We start from the raw sequence: 21,118 nt of genomic DNA, 5'->3' as shown, positions 1-21,118 counted from the left end.
AGAAGTTAGCATGCACACAAAAACTTATACCTTGAATAAAACTCTGCCGGTTTTAAAGGTGCCACCGGACTCAAATGTTGTTCTACTGCTTCAGACCAACACGGCTACCCAACAGAAGATATTTTAGATAGCTATTGCACTCAGATTTATTGGAAATAACTTGACTTACAGTATGATTGATCTCTCTCGCTGTGGGAATGAGACAGAAAGCCAAGCTTCTGTTCCCTCCACTGGCTGAGTCTCCTCCCTCCCCTCCTTCTCAGAGTGAGATTCAGAAGGAGGTGGCTGTTTTGGAGGCTGAAGTTTAGAGACATGTGGTCTGCTGGTAGGGTTGCCAGACCACCCGGTTTGGCAGGGGTTACCTGCTTTTTTGGGCGGTCTACCCACTGCCTGGCCAACTGGCTGGCAGGGGAAGCCCTACCACCCAAGCCCAAATGCCCACAGCCACCCCTCTCCTTCCTCTCTTGAGGAAGTGTGTGCCCGATCTCTGAGCATCAGGTGGGCAGGGCCCTCTGGCTGTGGGCACTTAAAAGGGCCCCTTTAAGTGCTCGCAGCTGGCAGGACAGGGCCCTGCATACCCAATCTCTGAGTGGCAATGCGTCTCGAAGATCGGGCAGGCCCTCTGGCTGCAGGCACTTAAAGGGACCCCTTTAAGTGCTCGCAGTCAGCGGGATAGGGCCCTGCCCACCAGATCTCTAAACAGCAATGCCTTTTGGAGATCGGGCAGGTGGGGGCAGGTGGGGCCCTTGGCTGCAAGCACTTAATGGGATCCCTTTAAGTGCATGCAGCTGGCGGGACTGTCCCCACAGAGACAGGGATTGGAGCTGGGACATCCCCAGTGTGACATCATCATGCTGGGGATGACCCACCCGCTCTGAGGAATGTCCCCTGAAGTCCCCTGCCAGGGACGAAGATGGACCTGGCAACCCTATCTGCTGGTTGCAACGTGTTCTTGGGGCTTGTTTTTACTTTTCCTCTGCAATGCATATGGGCAATCTCTGCAAACACTGCTTTTGCAGCTGGAGAAGGGCTGGGGTGTTTGCAAGCAAAGTTCTCTCTCCATCTCTCCCCCCCCCCATCATTTTGCAACAGGCTCCTTCTGATTAGCTCTCCTGGCAACAAGCTGCAAGTGCTTCCACAGTCAGCTGGTGTTGGCCAATGGGGGGGGGGGAGGGAGCAGCCTGTCACTCAAGCTTTCCCTTCCAGTGAAGAATTAACTCTTCAGGGAGACTTCACCTCCCAGATTTCTGAAATTGTTGCACTAAGAAACTAGGAAGTGCAGTCTGTCACAGAATGGCTTTTCAAAGGACACTGGTATCAGAGCTTGCAATAAACCCAGATGTCAAGTGTGCTGCCACATACACCCAGACGACACAATCACTGGACTTAACATCAATTACACCATCTCAGGCTCATTCACTTGTTCATCTTCTAACATTGTATATTCCATTAAATGCCAATAATACCCTTTGGTTTTCTACATAAGGCAAACAGGTCTAGCCCATGCCAAAGGATAAATGGATGCAAATCTGACATCAAGAATCACAAAGCTGAGAAAGCTGTAGGAGAACACTTTGACTTTCCAAGACATTCAATGGGGGACCTCAAAGTAGCTGCTTTATTGGAAAGGAATTTCAGAAACAGACTAGAACAGGAGATTGCTGAGTTACAAGTTATTACAATACTCAGGACAATGGAACCCCCAGGGCTTAACAGAGATATTGGTTTCTTATCTTCCTTCACATGCTAGTCATTCAGTTCTCACATCTGTTTATAAACTTTTTTATTATGATGTATGCTAATTTGCTGCTATTCACAGGTCTTAATAATTGCCTTAATCCAATCTTAGCTACATTTATTGCTCAGTTACTTATCCATCTTGACACTAATTAGCGCTTCCTGGCAACACCCTCCCCATCCTCTCACTATATGTAATGGTTGGTGACTTCTGTTTCAATGTATCTGAAGAAGTGTGCATGCACATAAAAACGTATACCCAGAATAAAACTTTGTTGATCTTAAAGGTGCCACTGGACTCAAACTTTGCTCATAGAATCCTTTTGTTACTGAAGTCACAGTTAATCGGAATGAACCAAAATTGCTTATGAATTTCACTAAATATAAAAGGATTACAATCATGATTGGATCTCTTGGGGTTCTTTAACACTGTAAATCAAGTGAGTGTGTTTGTATGAAACAGATTTGGATTATGGCTATAGAGCTGAGGGAGAGAGGGGTTTTTTTCTTCTACACCATTTTCCAAAAGCATCACAACCAACTCACCCCGAGGTAGGCCAAACTGATTTTGATTGGGGAAACACTGTGTGCATGGTGGAAGAAGAAAGTGTTAACAAGCACCATGGCTCCAGTTCAAAGGAGTCCCCTTTTGAATGTTAAAGAAAATGTCAGGAGAGCCAGTCACAAAACTTCAACATAATGTATCACTAGGCCACAGAACACTGTGTTAATGCAACTTATACTACTTACTCTAATTCATCTTGGGCAGCTTCCTCTTGCACTTGCAGTTTTCTTCTTCTGAGCTCTGCCATCATTTTGTCAACATCCCGCTGTAATTCCTGAAGACTTTTCTCCAAGGGCTTGTCAGGGGTTCCAAGTGTCTCATTCACTTTTAAAGCAGTTTCATTTGCAGCTGCAGAAAGGGCATAAAGTATATGTCAACAAACTGAGCACATTAAATATCATCTCTTTTTTCAAGTGGATTTTAATTTATAGCAGAAATTCAAGCAGCTGTCAATCCAATGATCAGTTAGAAATGAGAAAAAATATTTTCCAGTTTATTTTAATTGCATTCCATTCTCATGCACAATCACTAAAAGAGAGAGAGGAAATACTCTTGGAGGGATCCAAAGATTCTGTTCTGGTAATGGTAGAGCATTCCTTTGGTGCAAATAGTCTTGCATTAACACTATGGGAATGTTCTGCCAGTGGAAGGTTTCTTGCATCAGAGGAAGGCTCCACCATTACCAGAACTTAACCTCTGGTTCCAACCTGCTGTATTTAGGGCAAGGGTAGGCAACGCAGGATACATCTGAGAGGAAGGCTTTTCTCTCGTTTCCCCCCAACCAAACAACTGTATTTTATATGTGTCAAGACACCAAGAAGGACAGGGAACAAAACTGGGGCAATTCCAGCAGCTGAAATGAATGGGGGGTGACCCAAGATGTGCAAGCATTAGAATTAAAAACTTTATACAGTTATTTTGTTTTTAAATTGTTTGGCAATGTTTAAAATGTTTTAAAAATTAATTTTAAATTCAGCCAAATTGAGTTTATGCAAGTTTTCATTTTGTTTCATTTCCAGTACGACCCATGACATGCCCTGTGCTGCCTATGATTGGCCCAAGCCCTTGGACACATGACTTGAATGCACAGAAGCAGGAGGGAGAAGGAGTGCACACATGGGCCCTATTTTAGCCCTCCATGTGTTCAGGGGGATAACTGAAGGGAGCTAACAGTGTGCAACTGACGTTGGGAGCTGGAACCATATATGTGATTCCACTTCTCTCCGTGCATTAAGGGCTGTAGAGGAAAGAAACTGTAGGCAGAGGCTAACAGACAGAAAATCAGTATGCATGACAAGATCATCAGATCTGGTATTAGAGCAGGACAGGAAACAAAATATATGTTGAAAAAGAAATATTCAATGTAATATTTTGAATTGCTTTGAAAAGCTGTTAGGAGTAATACCATTATTTTTGGATACACTGATAAATTTGCTTGGACATTGATTAGGGTGGAGCAAAAAGTCAACAGTATAAAATCAACAAAAATCAGGTTTGGTTACTACACTGTGTTATAAATAATATGTCAGACAGCCTAAATTTAAGGTTAGCTGTACCACCAAAGGTGTGTCAGCTAGGGAAATGACCAAAAAATGATGTTACAACGAATGTATCTGTGATGCTTAATAATTATTTCTGATCTTGGAAATGTCTTGCCGGGCTTTAGAACTAATCTAATTAATGGCTAAATTAATATTCACCAAAGTTTAAAAATACCAGTTCTAAGAAGATTCCTATGCAAGTAAACAAAAAACAATAGCTAGTGCTGTCATTTGTTTCTAGAGAGAGTTACTACAATTGTCATTTTTTCAGGGTTCTGTGCCTTCCCTAATATCTCTAGAAGTTAAATCTCTGAGTAAGTAGATAAGTAGATGTACCTTGCTTCTAAAGAACATGCATGTAAACACGAACACAGACTTTTTTCTGCCATCATCACAGCTGATTTATGGCAATCCCATGAGGTTCCAGAGCAAGAGAAGATGATCTGCCATTGCCTGCCGCCGCATCACATGAACATAAGATTACTTCAATTTCACATGCTGATGAGACTCATTTCGAACTCCTGACAATGGAATGTAGGACTGGTATAATGTTCTACTGAATCTTTGAACTAAAGAATGAGGACCTTCTGGACAAGTTATTGCAAAGTCAATTAATACAATAAAGAGTGGGCAATTAATAGAATAAAGAGCAGGCACGGTAGATTCTTGATCGAAGTGGAATCGGCTGGGAAATTTGGCAATGGTGCTTCGTACGGACAAACCCCAGCTGTCACTTGGAAATAGTATGGAACACAGTGTAGATCTTTACACTGGATTCAAATAGGTAAAAACAAATGCTATTATCCTAGGCTACCAGGGTAATATAAACAGTTCCTGTAACATGGCATAGGCTGACAATCTGTAGCATATTTCCACTCTGGGATATACTTGGGGTGTGGTCACACAGTCGTTTTGATTGGGTTTCACTGCTGTTTCCTCCCGCTTTTAAAACCGTTGACCAGACGGGCTGATCCATCTCCCACGCTGAAGCGGGCTCACTCCTGCAATGCTCCCGGTTCTCTCGCGCGTTTTCCTGCACCGGGAAAATCAAGTACTTTCCCAGTATTTGTGCTTTGCATCTGTGATTTCACTGATCTGGACAGGCATCTCTCGCAATGATTGCCATTAGGGTCATCTGACCGTCCTTCGCATTATGAGGTGTTTTTTTTTCCAGCTTCCACCTTTGAGCGCATGAGCAATGATTGAATTCTATGTTTAAACATTCAAGCGCACATCCCCCCCTTCTGATTCGCCTGTTGTTTACAAGGCATGTCCCCACTCGTTGGCTCCGTGCTACCAGCCTCTGATCTTTCCCGTCTGTCCCCTCTTCACAGTCTGCTTTCCCTTCTCTCCGGTCTCCGAGCAGTTAAAACCCTGGGTTGCCAGCAAAGTAAAGGGGGGGTGGATGGTGGAAATGGCTGGTCCTTTCACAGCTGCAGTAAATTTCTGGACGGAGTGAGAGAGAAGTGAGAGAACTGAGAGGAAGTGCCCGCCTGCATTTGTGTGTGTGTGCCTGTTATATGAACTGTTGCTATGGACGGCACCACGCCTCTGAGGCTGCAGCTGCACAAATGGCTGTTTTCGCCCGTCCTTCTGGGCTTCTCCCCTCCCCTTCAAAAGCGGAGGCTGGTGGAAAAGACAACAAATGTGATAGAGCCTCCGATAGGCAGACAATGATGGGAAGGAGGCATTGTTTCTCCAGTGTTTGTATTGGAGGCGGGGAGGGGGAGAAAGACGACCAGGTCGGTTGGGAGAAGCGACATAGAGCTTGTTCGCCTTGGCTCCACAATTCTGGCTGAGGCGCCTCCTTCTGCCCCACCACCTCTTTGCAACTCCTGCCGTTGATGGCTTTGTTTGTGTGTGTGGCCATGTGGGGGCAGCGATTCAGCTGTGTTCATGTGTGCATGCACAAAGCAATTAAAAAAAAACCTCTCGCAGCTATCTGGACGGTGCCTGGAGCCTCATTGCACGATGCAAGTGGTTTGGGGAGGGATGTGTGATCATCCCAACCTGAAAAAAATATTCTCGGATCAAATTTATCGTGGTAATAAATCGCAAGAAGCTTGCCATGTGACCACAGCCTCAGTTTCAACTGCTTCATTCCTTTTGTTATTGTTTCTGTTCTTCCCCACCCCCCAGGCTCTAGTTATAGCTCTCCACTGCGCTTTGAAGTTCACAGAATCAAATTGTCCGTACAAGAATAGCTGTCTCAGGTATGGCTAGCCATTATTTGCAAATGATAAATAGCAGATGTTCATTAACATAAAGTAGTAATGTACTTTTAAACCTATTTTGAGACATTAAAGATGTACTCTTGATTCACCAGGCAGAATACTAACACTACATGGAGTTTTCGCTAAAATGAAATTTTTACTGCCGTGAAAGTAAACAATAGCAAAACAGAAGGTCACCATCAGTTATTTAATCATAACAGCTAGTCTTCAAGAACCTGAATGGCCCTGAAGGAACACATTTAATTTCTTGCTATTTGGTGCTTGTAATTGCAAATGCACCAACAGTTGTAGCAAACTGCACCCCATGGGTTGCAGAACGTCTGCAGTTAGTTGGCTGTGGTTTCTCCTACTGAACTCATTTAAAGCCCATCTTTTTAATCAACTGATTCCTTTCAGCTTGTGAACTCTTGGCTACTGCTTTGTGTTCTTCTTCGTAAAATGTGCTCCACTTTTCTTGAGAAGCTATTGACATGTTTTTTCATTCTCCAATACCTTCTGCAGCCTGAAGGGTGCCCTTGATGAACTGTCCAAGCCTCTTTGCTCTCTCATTAGTCCTCTCGGCATCCTGTCCGGTTTGCTCTCCATCCGCTGTCACCTTGGTCGCCTGGCGATACAGATTAAAGAAAAGTGTAATTAATGAACATGACAAGGAGACACTCCAGCTGTCTGAATCTACTTGGAAACCCTACCTAAAGCAAAAGGCAATCAATGAGTTATTGATCAGATATACTGGAAGTGACACACACTTTCCCCAAGTACACAATTACATTTTATTACTTCTACCATTAAAGAGGCATCAGAGGCTTTATTCTTGGTTCTTGGAAGGTGTACTGAAACAGGACACTATGAGATAAGCAAAGAAGGTTATTCTTTGATTTTGTTCACAGAAATCATTCTCAAAACGCGTGGTGCACAATCGAGAGCGAAAATACTGAGGTCCCACTGAAACCATGAGATGTGTTTTTCTATGTATTGCAACTTTTTTCTTTTCAACGTAGCTTGAGTATACCACATTTCTCTGGATCATACTGTTCGTAGATACTGTAGAGTCTCTTACAGTACTGATACTATAGACAACATATCAGTAATGAAGGCTCCCATCCTGAACCCATAGATCCAGTAATAAACCCTCTGTCCCTCCTTTCTGTGCCATTGGTAGAAGTGAATAATCGAACTGGGAGAGCTTGCGTTTATTAGAATTTAGAATGTCCTTGATTTTTAAAAAAAAAAAAAAATTATAAACCCAGTGTCTAGATGGTATAATCTAATCGATTCAGTGACATTTTGTGTTCAAATCAATCCAGGATTTCCTGGTTCAAGTCATTCACTTTTCCCTAAAGAGAGCAGAATGGAGATGCGAAGAGAAGCCTTGCTCCCAATCTTTTTCAGGGCACAGTAAGTCACTCCTCTTCACTGAAGCACAATATGTACAATCAAGCAAATGGTGAGGATGCAGACTTTTACCCTCGTGCAATTCTGATAGTACTTAAGAAGCAGTAATAGCCTTTTGTTTTTTCCATTGCATATGCAGATAACTTCCAGTAGCTTAGGAACACAAAAAGGCAGAAGTTCTGCATGGCTGTGAAATTTACAAAGAGAAGGAACAGAATGAACAAAATGGGATCATGCGGCTTCTGAGCTGAAGTCTCTTCAGTTATTCACAGGTAGAAAAAAAATTGGTCTGACATGATTTGAGGAACTATTCTTTTAATCTTTCAGACCACATAATTGACTCCTTAGAAGGATGAGAAAGAAATAAGCAACTGTAACCCACTGAGGCGTAAAACAGTGGGTAAATACAGATGACCATTTGCCAAGTGATTGTTTACAGCAGTGTATATGTGATCACTAGTTAATCTGTGTTTTCTTCCCATGTGGAAACAAAATCTTGCTATATTTCTTTTTTATATATATAATTTTTAATTGTTTTACATACTACTTCCTAAAGGGAAATGGGATGGGGGATACACTAAATAAAACTAAGAAGTTAAGACAAGGATCAAAATACATAGATTGTGTTTACATGTAGCAACCTACAGTATTAGAAGGGAAAAAAAGAGTGGCAAATATTGTGATATCACCATACACATTTTTAATACAAAAAAGCCAGTTTAACCCATTAGTTCTATTTTTCAGGTGTCTAATCAAGTTCTATTAGTCTTCCAAGTTAATATCTACTTTTTGTTCTTCTTGTACTTCGGTTTACTTTTAGGTGTTTTGGGGGCAGCCGCACCTTTTTCCGAATCAGAAATCTCAGAGGTGCTGGTTAAACTACTTAAGGTATCTTCTGAATCACCATCACTTTTGTCTTCTCCTTCCAGGTTATCCTCTTCTTCAGATTTTTTTGTTTTTTTCACAAAGTCTTTGGCTTTCAGAACAGAATCAATCTTAATCTTCTTGTCATTATAGCTGAATATCAATCCTTCTGGGAAAGTCCATCTATAGGAAATTGTGTTGTCTTGAAGGAAAGTGGTTAATTCTTTATATTGACATCTTCACTTCCGCAGCTCAAATGGGATGTCTTTTAATACTTTTACCTCTTCATCTTTAACTTTCAAGGTTTTCCCTGATGTGGCTTTCAAAACAATGTCTCTGGTAGATCTTTTAGAAAACTTAATGAACAGTTACTTTTTCTTAATAAAATCCAAATATATTCGATAAGCCAGGTCCATGTCATTTTGCAGCTCGTCTTTTTTAAGTTCTATAAGTGGTGCAAGCTTCAGCCATAAGTTCTTTTAATTTTGCCCCTTTCTGCTCAGGGATTCCTTGGAAACATAAGACATGCATTGATCTTTTCATTTGAAGTTGTAGGAGTTGGCCTTTATCCACAATTCTCTCTTTCTCTACTTCTTTCAATCTTTGATTGATGTCTTTTGTTTTCGTCTCCACTTTTCTAACAGCTTTTTCTGTGTTTTCTGCTCTTTTATCCATTCTTGTCAATTGCTTTTGAACTTCCTTCAACTTTGTGTTGATATTAGCCACCTGCTCCAGAAGAGGGTGCAGTGCCTGAGCCAGCATATTAGGGAAGTCAGCATCCGCTCCCTGTGGCTGACTGAGAGTCTATGGTTGAGAGCTTCCTGTGAAAGGTGTTTTCTCAGGCGCCATTCTTCTCCCTCTGTCATTGTTATACAAGAAGAAAGTTTATGGATTTAAACTCAAGATTCTCCGATTGAAAAACACCTTGGATTAGTTTGCACCTTTCGCTCATAAAAAAGCCTCTGATGGTCAGTTTCTTATTTCCTGCCTTTAAACTCGTTCGGGATCGTTGGGTTGAAAAAGAGGGGGGTGTTGTGTACTGGAGAAACTGCGCATGCACTCAGGTCCGCACGTGGCCATGCAAACAGCACAAGCTTCGCTCCAGAGACAATAGCCCGAACGGATCCTAGGGTGCGCCTATCGGATGGCTAGAATCCAAGAAGGGACCTATGGGACTTGGGTGCACTGTAAATATCCTATCACGGGGGGTGTGTGTGTTGGGTGTGGTTTACTACAGGGATATAAGTCGGCCTCCGGCCCGGCTACTTCATCTCAAGTTCTCCTGTATACAATAAAGAATGAACTGAAATCACTCCTCCATGCATCTGTCTCAGTACTTTATACTGGTGACGAAGGTGGGATCCCAATGAGCGAGCCTGACTCTTCCTCCAGCACAGCACCAATCCATCGGAAGCCACTGCGCCCCGCATCGCTCATGAGAAGCACCGCAACATGCATTGCTCCCCAGGACACCGCTCCCTGCTTCGCTCGAGAGTCATGGCTGTTCCTCCAGGACACCTCAAAGTCTTCAACCCCAAACACCCCAAGTTCTGGGAATCGTGGGTAGACCAACTGACCACCTTCTTCGCCTACCACGAGGTCACCGACGCAAGCAAGAAATGGGCCTTACTCCTCAGCACATGTGGGGTGGCCACCATCTGCCTGGCCAAGGGCCTCCTAGCACTGAAGAAACTAATGGAGAACATATACGATGAGATCGTCGAGGTCCTCACGAAGCACTATGCGCTGAAGCCCACCATGATGGCCAAGCGCATGGACTTCCAGACATGCCTCCAGATGGCCACCATGTTTGAGGGCTCACACCATGACCGTCCATCAACTTCAACACACCACGGAAGGGAAACTCACGAGCCTGCTGGGACTTGCGTGGTTTGGGCCCCTGGGATTTGCAGTGACAGGTGTAAACTTGGTGCAACCTCAGGACTTTAATTCAGTCTGCAGAGAATTCCCGGAAGTATTTGACGGCACGCTTGGCCACTACTCCGGGTCCCCAGTTTCCCTTGAAGTTGACCCAGTGGTACGGCCTATCCAGATGAAGGCCCCCGTTAGCGCTGCACCTTAAGATAGAAGCTGAACTGGACCGCCTGGTAGGGCAGGGAGTGCTAGAACCAGTGCCGCCTGCCTACTGGGAAATCCCCATCGTCACCCCATTAAAACCTAATGGAGACATACATATTTGTGCTGACTATAAGTGCACCATTAATAAGGCACTTCAAGACCACGTGTACCCGGTACCGGTGGTCAGCCAAGTTTTGGCTTCCTTGGCGGGAGCTAGGGTTTTCAGGAAGCTGGACTTGGCCCAGGCCTATCAACAGCTACCAGTGGATGATGCCTCAGCCGAGGCTCAAACCATAGTAACCCACAGGGGGGGTTTCAGGGTGCGGCGCCTGGAATTTGGGGTGAGCGTGGCACCGGGAATTTTTCAAAATCTGAAATCACTCCTCCATGCATCAGTCTCAGTACTTTAGGGGGGGGGGGGAATACCCAACTCCTCCAAAACCTGCCGCTTATCTTGTAGGCAATCGCCGTTCGCCTAAAGGAATCTTGCGCTTAGTAGGGGGATCGAGCAGCTCACAGTTTTGTCGGCTTTAAGTTGTCATAAGAGGGCATTATGCTAGATCTCTCGTCTGCTTCCTTCGGTAGCAGATTCTAAGTGCCATCCTTCAGGGTGGTCTGGACCTGTCCAAGACCCCTCCTGTCCTCCGTGTCTCGGCACGTCCACATCAGAGCTCGATGGGACGTGTCCGATGTACAAATCGCCAAAGCTGGAAGTCTCGAAATCTTGCTATATTTCTGTGCATCATCAGGAAATCAGGGAAATAGGGAATGGTAAAATTATCTTCATCATTTGGCAATAGTGCTGTCAACAGGTCTGTAGAAAAATGTCCTGTTCCTTTAATAGAGGCATAATGTATGGAAATAGACAGTTGAAGCTTTTCATGGCATGGAGATAAATAACATTACTTGGTAAATCACACCCTATTACGCCTCTATTAAAGGGAAAGAAATGGGCATTTTTCTCTAGGCAGTTGGCAACGCCATTAGGCAAGACAACTTTCCCCACTTTGTAGCAAGTTAAAATAGCTGAGCTTAAAAGATTAATTACTATGCTGGGCACCACCTTTCCAGTTTCTTTCACCTTTCACAGTACTCCAACATGTACTTAAACTATCATCTCTATTGAAATCAGTTCAAATTGGATTTCTTGCCCACTAGGTGGCACACTTTATATTAATATAATCCTCTCTGATCAACTCATAAAATTCCAGTTTCGGCAGAGTTTGTTAATAACAAACAACAAAGGTGTCATCTCAAGAGGATTTTATCACCTACAAAACTGAAGTGTTTCTAATAACAGATTACCCCCATCCCCGCCCCCGGTCTTTTCTAAATCAAGTTTGCTTGATTGGCTCTAAGTCCTAATGGAGATCTGATACTTAATACAGGATTTTCTGTCTTGCTTGGTATCTCTTAGAGACGCTGGACTTATTCTGCTGGACAAATAATACCCACAAGTCAAAAAGACAAACGGGGGGGGGACATAACCTATTTAAAAATCCTTTGAATGTGACAAAGTGGGCATATGCCACAACAAATGCATTAGTTTTTTTAAGGTGCCACAAGACTCTTCGACCTTTTCTATATTTTCTTTCAGTAATTTATAACTGATGAAAAGCTGAACAAAAAGAAAGTATGTCTTATGACAAATTCTGTCACAAGGTGATTCTGTTGCCATCGCTCATTCTATTTTGCTGCCATCTGGAGCATGAGAAAGTTACAAAACTGTTCAGCTAATAACCTTATAACTTGTAGGCCCAAATCTTTATCACACAGTGGAATATAGTTTTCTAGTTACATAGCTATCATTTTGAAGTTGGATGTAAGGCAACTAAGAATAGTGTCTGACCAGATCCCCCCCCCCCCCCTGGTATACTCTAAATATCCTGAGTGGTGTACTAATCTTGAGCATGGTCCCTTGCCAAGTTGGAAGAGAGCTTGTCACTTGAGACAGAAAGCTGGGGTCCTCACATAGGAATAAGACTGCATACGGTTAGCAGCCTGCCAATTCAGGAAGCAAGCTAGTGAATCACAACCTGGAGTGGGGAATTAGCATCTTACTAAACCAATTAATAGAAAGAAAACATCCATATAATTTAAAATGATAACATAAAACAAAATCACATCTGTTCACAGAAGCTGACCGATTTTTCTGTCCACTCTTCCAACAGGAATTTTGTGACTAAGATCTCATGCATATTAATTAACATTCACACAGAGAGCCTAGAGATTACTGAGCATCTGTGTGTCCTCCACAGTAATACATCCCTTAAGAGTCCTGAATAGTAGTTCCAATAATTTTGCTTGCTCCCATTGATTAACTGAGGAATATTTGGAATTGCTTAAAGAAGCCAAGATTTCTATCCATTTTCTTTGCATGGGCTATTTATTGTAGCTATTTTTATTCAACAAGTATTGTATACTTTTCCTTTTGGGGGGTAATAAATAAGTGGAGATTCAGATGCTTACTTATTTTGTAATTAGCTAGTGTATGAAGGAATCCAGCAAATGATAGATTTCAACAAAGCAGAGTTAAGCAGCCTGTTGAAAGCATGGAAACTATGGAAGGTACCATATACCTCTGTACAACTTAATTTCACTGCATTCCTGTTATGGTGTAGCTAAAGTCAGGATAGACCCAACTGAAATGCAAATAGAAGGCTTTTACAAGAGGATCTTGCCTGCCTTCCCGTAGCATGTCCTGTGCATGGGAAGGTGATTTCACATTGTTTTCCCACCCCCATGCTCCATGGTGCTCTGTTTGTAGGGGTCCCCCAAACCTCAGCAGAAAGATCTTTTGCGGTGTACAGAAGACTGCTGAGGAAAGGCCGGGAAAATCTTCAGACATGAGCTCCTTCCACTCATACTTCCACAAGATCTAACTAATCTTGGACCCCAACTCCACCAACCTGGTTTCCAAATGTACTTAACCAGGTGAGATACTGAGAGATCTGTGTTCAGACAATCCCAGAGTTTTTAGAAAAGAAACAACAACCCTTGTGCTGTTATTGGCCTTTCAGGAAAAAAAGAACACCCATCTTTTTGCTTTCCAGGAATAATTACCGTGTGTATGAAGGTGGAGGGGTCAATTGGCAAAACCATGAAAAGTTAAACCCCCGTTCCTCTTGCTCAGCCCCAATATGAACTGGTGTCTGTACAGTTACTATTTTTGTTTTTAAAATGCTGGAAATATCTGATTCTGGATTCCCAGCTTGTTTTCTGGTTCATCTTTAAGGTGTATCAAAGGGGAACATGGCATATTAGAAGAAACATGCACTCAGGTAAAATGAATTATTCTTACTTTCAATAATACCAGCAGTTGGTTTTCATACACATAATCATTACTGAAACATTTGCAAGCATCCCTTGTATTTTTAATGTTATGTTGCTTGTTGGGGTTTGATGGATAAGACTAACAGTGGTCAGTTGTTCTCCGGACTTACATACAATATAAATACTAATACTAACAAGGGGTCATTAGTTTTCCAGTCTTAGATAAAATACAAATACAACTTGATCCTTTAAAAATGTTCTTTCTCTTAATAAAATTCATATTTTTGGAAGAAAGTATATCTGAATATCCTTTTTCTGTAATGCCATGACAGAGGCAACACACACTTTGAGCACAGGTCACAAAACAGTGGGACGAATTGTAGGCAATGCCACTGTAAGTTGCTGGTAAGTGATAGGATGTTACCACCTCTCCCTTCCCACAGCAACTGTCATTTGATGGATGAGGTAAACAGAAGTTATTTCAATCGATTTCCCCTTCCAAATGAAGCTGCCCATGTTTCACTGCTTTTCATCCATGCAGGCCCCTAATCCTCAGCATCACCCTTTCAAGCCTGGCACGGGAAAGGAAAGATGAGGAAAAACACTTCTGCCATCCTCTTATGCTGCTGCCAAATAGAATTCAGCCCTAGCACATACATACATCATGAATTCATAATTCATTTTTAAGATACCTCCTCACTATCAGGTCCCATTCTTTTATTACTGGAATGTTAATATTAAATTAACTTGAGAAGTTGGTTAGTAATGATATTGAAAGTAATGACATAATCAGCCTTTTCAACATAATTTCCAGAATAGGGATGGTATAGAATAACATGGGATTGAACCTTGGAACAGTGGTACTCATATTTCTCGGCTATCATAAGAATGACTGCAGTATGCTGAGAAGTGCTCTAAAATATATATACATGAATAAAATTAAGTAATATGTCTGGACACAGGGAGACCTATGACTCAACTGGAAACTAACAAGGAAAAAAGGCACCACAGAGCATGAAGCCACCATTGCAACAACTGATCAGTAGTTGTCCCAGGAGAGGTTGTCCTCATGAGAGGACCGGGGTAGCCAAGGGACATGCGTGGCCTGCCATGCTGTCTTTAAATGGGACTGGGACAGGGCTAATGAGGATGGTCTCAGCTACCTACTTCAGGCTGCACAGGAGAGGAGTTGCTAAGAGGAGGAAGAAATGAGTGCTCCCTCTCCCCCCTTGTCTGAGGTCACATGGGAATGGGATCCCAATGTGGAGCCTGAAAGAGGTGGGGTATCACATAATACATTGTTCTTTAAACGAAGTGCAACATCTCTCCCATTGCCCACTAAGCTCACCCTAGTCAAAAGCTCATCCATTTCTGTCACAAGGGTATCCAAGTTCTTCTGTGCCAACTGGAGGAGTCTCTCTGGTGCTCGTTGTGGTGACAATAAATGCTGAAGGAGTAAAATCAAACATTTTACATTACAGATTGTAGAAAGTATGGCGACTGACAGAATTAGTTTTCTCACAGCACTGACTGCTTTAATACTAATTATTGTTACTGGATACCCATCCAAAACTTTACATAATAACTTTCATATAAGAAGGCATACCATGTATGCACATGTTAGATATACCCATCACTTTGACATGCAATGCAGATGCTTTAGGAATGTTATTTTACATTTTACATTCACTGAACATACTTCAATTTCACCTGTGCATACAATCCCATTTCCTTCCATCCAAGTGACATTCATTTAACATTAATCTGAAGAAGGGACCTTTGCTTCTTGAAAGCTCATAACTTGAAAATCTTGTTGGCCTCTAAGGTGCTCACTGGACTCAAATCTAGCTGTTCCACGGCAGACCAACATGGCTACCTTCTGAAACTACTCTATATTTTGGATAACTATGCCCATAATATATTGTAATAACTACATAAGTATTGGGGGGTATGGCTGAAGTAACCGAACTATTTATCCATCTTTTCTTCAACTCTATGCACTATGCCACATGCTAAAAAATGTTTTTGTGGGCTCATGCACCAGAGTATGTATATCAAACCTTGCAATATTTTTAATATACCTTTAATTCCTGGGTTGTATTCTCAAAAGAATATAGCATTTTATATGGGGGTTGAAGCGGGCCACTGAGATTGACACTCAAAACCATCTGGTGTAGCTGATCCAAGTCACGGAGAAGGACCCCAGTACACTCATCATCACAAGCTGTAGGAAAGGACAATAAGAGATGTTTATTTCTGCTAAATATTTGTGGCAGATGCTTGGAATTTTTATGCAGAAATATTTTACAGTGTACATAAAATTCATCAAAATATAAAGCCACTAAACTCCAATAACTGGTGCCTTGAAAAAAATGGAGCAATAAAAAGGCAGGAAAAACAAAGCTTTGAGCAGCAGCTGGCAAATATGTGCATCTAATTGTTAACAACTTGGTAACAGGATAATACGGTACAAAGTATCACATATGTAGGACTCAAGCATGCATGGCATTTTAGAGTCAAGAAAATGTTTCAACAGTAAATGGAATGAGATGAATATACTAAAGAAGCCTTAACTTAAAGAGCCAGTTTGGTGCAGTGGTTAAGTGTGCGGACTCTAATCTGGGAGAGCTGGGTTTGATTCCCCACTCCTCCACTTGCACCTGCTGATGTGACCATGGGTCAGTCACAAGCTCTGGCACAGCTGTACCTGAAAGAGCAGTTTGTGTCAGAGTTCTCTCAGCCCCACCCACCTCACAGGGTGTCTGTTGTGGGGAGGGGAAGGGAAAGGACTTTGTAAGCCGCTCTGAGACTCCAAGTGAAGGGTGGGGTATAAATCCAATCTACTTCTCTTCTTCTTGTTGTAAATTTTCAAATGGAGAAATTTTGAATTAAAGCATTTCAATTCAAGAGGTCTCACAAGCCATCAAGAAACTAAAAAAGGATAAGGCACCAGGACCAGATGGATTTACTGCAGTTTACTACAAAATTTTTGAAGAGAAGATAATTTTACCTTTTAAAAAGTTATGAATGATAGAAGCGAAAAAAATACAATACCACCATCCTGGCAAGAAGCTTGTATAACATTACTGCATAAACAGAATAATGACCCAATCCTGCCAGTCATATAGACCTATTTCACTGCTGAATATGTACTACAAAATTTTTGCCTCATTCATGGCTGATAGATGCAGAGGTTCCCAAACTTATTTGGCCTACCGCCCCCTTTTCAGAAAAAAAATTACTCAGCACCTTCAAGAAGTGGACAAAAAGATGCAGTTTGTGGATCTACACTTATTAGGGTAATTACACAAGGAGAAACAATGATTTTATAACTTATGATGATATGATAAACTCACAAGGTGGCATCAAAATGTGGCAAGAGATTAAAGAAGGAGATACAATGGTGGATATACTTTCAAATTGCTTCTAGATTAAAAAATGATATCTGTACTAAGAGAGGGGTTATTAATGAAATGACTGATTTTGAAAAGATTGTCTCACAATCTAAAAAGATTGTCTCACAATCTAAAGACCATTCGCAGGGCTCTTTTTGTAGCAGGAACTCCTTTGCATATTAGGTGACACACCCCTAATGTAGCCAATCCTCCAAGGACTTACAGTAGTCCCTGTAAGAAGACCTCTGTAAGCTCTTAGAGGATTGGCTACATTAGGGGTGTGTCACCTAATAGGCAAAGGAGTTCCTGCTACAAAAAGAGCCCTGTTATTGCTTCAGTATGATTCTGAAGAACAATTCATATCCTGCATGATTAAATGGATGCAAAATTTCAGTGAGGAAATACAGTTTGAGTGTTGGGAAAATCTATGGACTAAAGGTATTAGATTCACTGCTAGCCAAGCATTAAGAGAAAACTGGTACAAGAGGAGTTTACCATCCGAATTTACTTGGATGCTGGGGATAATAGAGACAAGTGAAAGAAGGCAAGGGTAATCAGGATGGTTATGGTCAAATTCATGTATATGTTCTTAACCATCAACTTAATTTCACCTTATATACATAGCGCCATAAAATAAGCTGCATTCTCACCAGGCCAGACTCTGGTGGAGAAGAGGATTGCAGGGATCAGGTTCAATTTTCCCATTCAGTCTGCCAAGCAGCTAATTAGTGGAAATGCTGTTTAGTTTTAGGGCTATGCATCTGTAGCATGGATTGCTGGTTTCAGCTGCAGACCTGAAATTATTTGCACATGAAATTCTCAGTTCAGCTACAGAGGCGTGTGTGTTAGGGCTGCCAGATCTCCAGCTATACCAGAACTCCCAGCAGATCCCTTTGATCCCAGACATCACTTTGTAGGACACTGGGGGCAAAAATATGCTGAAAATTGCTGACAGAATGATGCTGTGATGCCACTTCTAGGGTGAATCCAGAAGTGACATCATTGTGGCAAGGTAATGCTCTAGGATTCTAAGACCACAGAGCTTCCAGTGAATCCTGCAGCATTGTGTTGATGCAGTAATGCCACTTTGGGGTTTAGTTTGGAAGTGACATCACACTATCACTTGCAGTGCTCCATGTCCCCACCCCCAAAGTCTTCTGCTGAATACTTTGGCAACCCTAATGTGTGTGTAAGTCTATGGCCTCACACAGCAAGTTATCACCCCAAGCTCCTTGGATGAAGGGCAGGATAAAAATATGATAGATCGTATGTGCACATTTCATCTCCTCCTGTACTATCTGGTAGTCAATCACATTCATTGGAAACTTTTCTCATAAAAAATCATGTTTGATACTGTTTCACCAAGAGTCTAAAGCTACAGTTTAACAACAGAAGTATAAACAACAGCAAAGCAAATCATTGGAGAGGAGGCAAATTGATTTAGTGCAGTGAGAAGGCAATTGTCAAGTTGAACAAGGAGGCATCGAAATGTTATTTTCAGTAGCATCCTTTCTCCACTAAATTCTTGTTGCCTTCCACTACCACTAATTTGTTGCTTGAACTGAAGTGCACTGTAATTGCTCTAGTAAAGGGGCAATATTTTCTACTTTATGCATGCATGTCAGAAAAACCTATTAGTGGCCCACGTCTTCTCATTTGTGTGTTTGTGTATGGAACACAAAGAGAAAGCACATTTCCATAAATAACATATGGGTTTTACAGTGAGCAGTGTGTTTTATATACCAACATCTATCCTATTTGGTGAACTAGTCATACAGATCTGTAAGGCAGACATTTTGAAACTGTAAATCAGATAAATAGCAGGATGCCATCTTCCTTTAAACAGCCAGAATCTTTAAAAAACACCCTAAAAAACCACCTAAGAGCAGCACACCAAGAGACTTCCCTGTTTAACAGTGACATACAGTGTTTTATTTAAACAAGTTATTTCTTGTTAACCTCAGTGTTTTTGGAAACAGTCGGCAATAGATATCACAAAATACGATGCAAATGAAAATCAACTTAATTCAGCATGATAGAATGATTTTAAATGATTTTAAATCAGTTATGAAGATACGAAAATATTCTGAACAAACAACCATTCTGTTATGTGTGTTGCAGACAATCAACATGAAAACACCTCATGATGTATAACTGGTTTGAAAAGAGGAGATGCGTCACGTTGAGCCTTCAGCTGAGCAAAAGAGCCAGGCTGCTCTGACTCTGGTAGTGCTCGGAGTGTACTGGGGCAACAGGAAACCGAGGAGGAGGATTCTACCATTTATACATGACTACATGTTGCCTTGGTTTCATCTACAAAAACATCAGTATAAATGTGTCTTCAGCATTATTGTTATGCTCAAATCATTACAGACGTGTGTACGCATGAAAAAGGGAAATCATGAGATATTTCACTGATGGGTTAGCAGAAAGCAAGGACCTCGATTTTCAACACAAATCTGCTTTGCATAATAAGTGCAGTCCAGGTCAAACCTACCTGAATGTGAAATGCCTCACAAGTCAGCATGCTTGTAAAAACAAAGTTGCTTTTATAAAACTGTACAAAAACAAAATTGTAAATACACTTCCTTTGTTAGTACCACTCTAGCAAACCATTTTCTGACTAAAGGTGTTCTCTCCTGTGTACTTTCAAAATAAATTCATTGCAGGCCTTGAAAATCTCCCAAATTAATGAGGGATGTTTTCAGGGATGGTAGAACTAATCACCTCTAAAAGGGATGATCAAGAAAAGAGCTGGGGAAGCGGGAACCAGTGGGCTAGCCTCCATATCAGCTGCCTGTCTTACAGCAGACTGCAACTGTCAGAAATAACAGTTCTGATCACCTTTAGCAATGCATTTGCTACGATGGTGGGAGTGGGACTGACTGGTAAAAAACTCATGTGAAAAGACACTACACAGTCCGTAAAAGACTGAGGAACTCAGTTGACCACTGTGTGAGACAGAATGCTGGACTAGACAGACCACTGTTCTGTTCTTAAGATAAACTGCATACCTGTGAGCAGGGGAGAGGGGATTTAACCCTTTCAACACCTCACTGATTTTATTAACTGAAAATTTGGTCACTGCTTTCTTATTCATGGTTCATTTATTTATTTAGAGCACCCACCTTTCTCCAAAATCATACTAAAAGCTGGTTAGAATGATATGAAAATCAACATGCAACTAAAACAGATATCAGCTTAACCAAAGAGCTACCAACCAAAATACCAACTGAAGAAGTGAGCAGTGACTCATGAAAGCGCATACCCCACCACAAATTTTGTTAGTCCTTAAGGTGCTACTGGACTCTTGCTCTTGTCTATTAGTACCAACTAGTTGCCAGCTACATAACAATTTGAAACAGAATTAGGTATCTCTTACAAAAGCTCTCCTGAATAATTCTGCTTTGCAAAACTCCTGACTCATTCAGGCAGGCTAGTCCATAGAGTAGGGGCTGATCTAACGGCTTAACAAGTAGCCGTTGCCTGAAGAGATAAATTGCTGCATGGGGTATACTGGAAGAGGTATGGCTCCCTGTAAGTATGGGAGCCATGAAGGCCTTTAGCTTCATGTATTGTGAGAAAGGGAGAAAAGAACTTCTTTCTTTAGAGCACTGTTAACATACCTTTCTCCAAATGGGTTCATGAGTTCAGTCCTCTCTCAGTTTCCAACAAGGTCCCAATCCCAATTGTACATGCAATTTACCTGACAGAGATCCATGATTTTCATCATATTTGTTCTGGCACCGACTTGTTATGTCTGTGCTTGGTTTAGTATTATCAAATTAAACAAATATGCTATGTCAATATAAGGTTGTTTGATTGATATCCCTGTGAATTTCCTTTTCTATCAATTAATCTACATATTAAATGAATTGATCAATCCTAAACAGGTTTACAAAACATTTGTGTATCACTTTGGTAAGTATAAACAGAAACAATAGGAAATTATTAATACACCGGGGAAAGGAAAAAAATGCAGTCAATTTTACAGAACCAGAATCCAAGCAATAATTTTTTAAAAAACTATTTTTTAAA

At 41.6% G+C, this 21,118-nt stretch overlaps 1 protein-coding gene across 1 annotated transcript in view; it reads right to left on the bottom strand.

Moving 5' to 3' along the window:
- LAMA2 (laminin subunit alpha 2) overlaps positions 1-21,118 on the bottom strand; it is a 755,002-nt gene that overhangs the window by 159,539 nt on the left and 574,345 nt on the right. The window contains exons 33-36 of the mRNA XM_015416769.1: positions 15,767-15,909; positions 15,034-15,132; positions 6,570-6,681; positions 2,488-2,650 (exon numbers count right to left, since the gene is read on the bottom strand). Of these exons, the coding sequence (XP_015272255.1) occupies positions 2,488-2,650; positions 6,570-6,681; positions 15,034-15,132; positions 15,767-15,909 (517 nt within the window). The remainder of the gene's footprint in view (positions 1-2,487; positions 2,651-6,569; positions 6,682-15,033; positions 15,133-15,766; positions 15,910-21,118) is intronic.

This window comes from Gekko japonicus, unplaced genomic scaffold, assembly GCF_001447785.1.
Source record: "Gekko japonicus isolate JY-2015 unplaced genomic scaffold, Gekko_japonicus_V1.1 scaffold92, whole genome shotgun sequence".
NCBI lineage: Eukaryota > Metazoa > Chordata > Lepidosauria > Squamata > Gekkonidae > Gekko > Gekko japonicus.
This window is presented reverse-complemented; position numbering and strand designations above follow the sequence as displayed.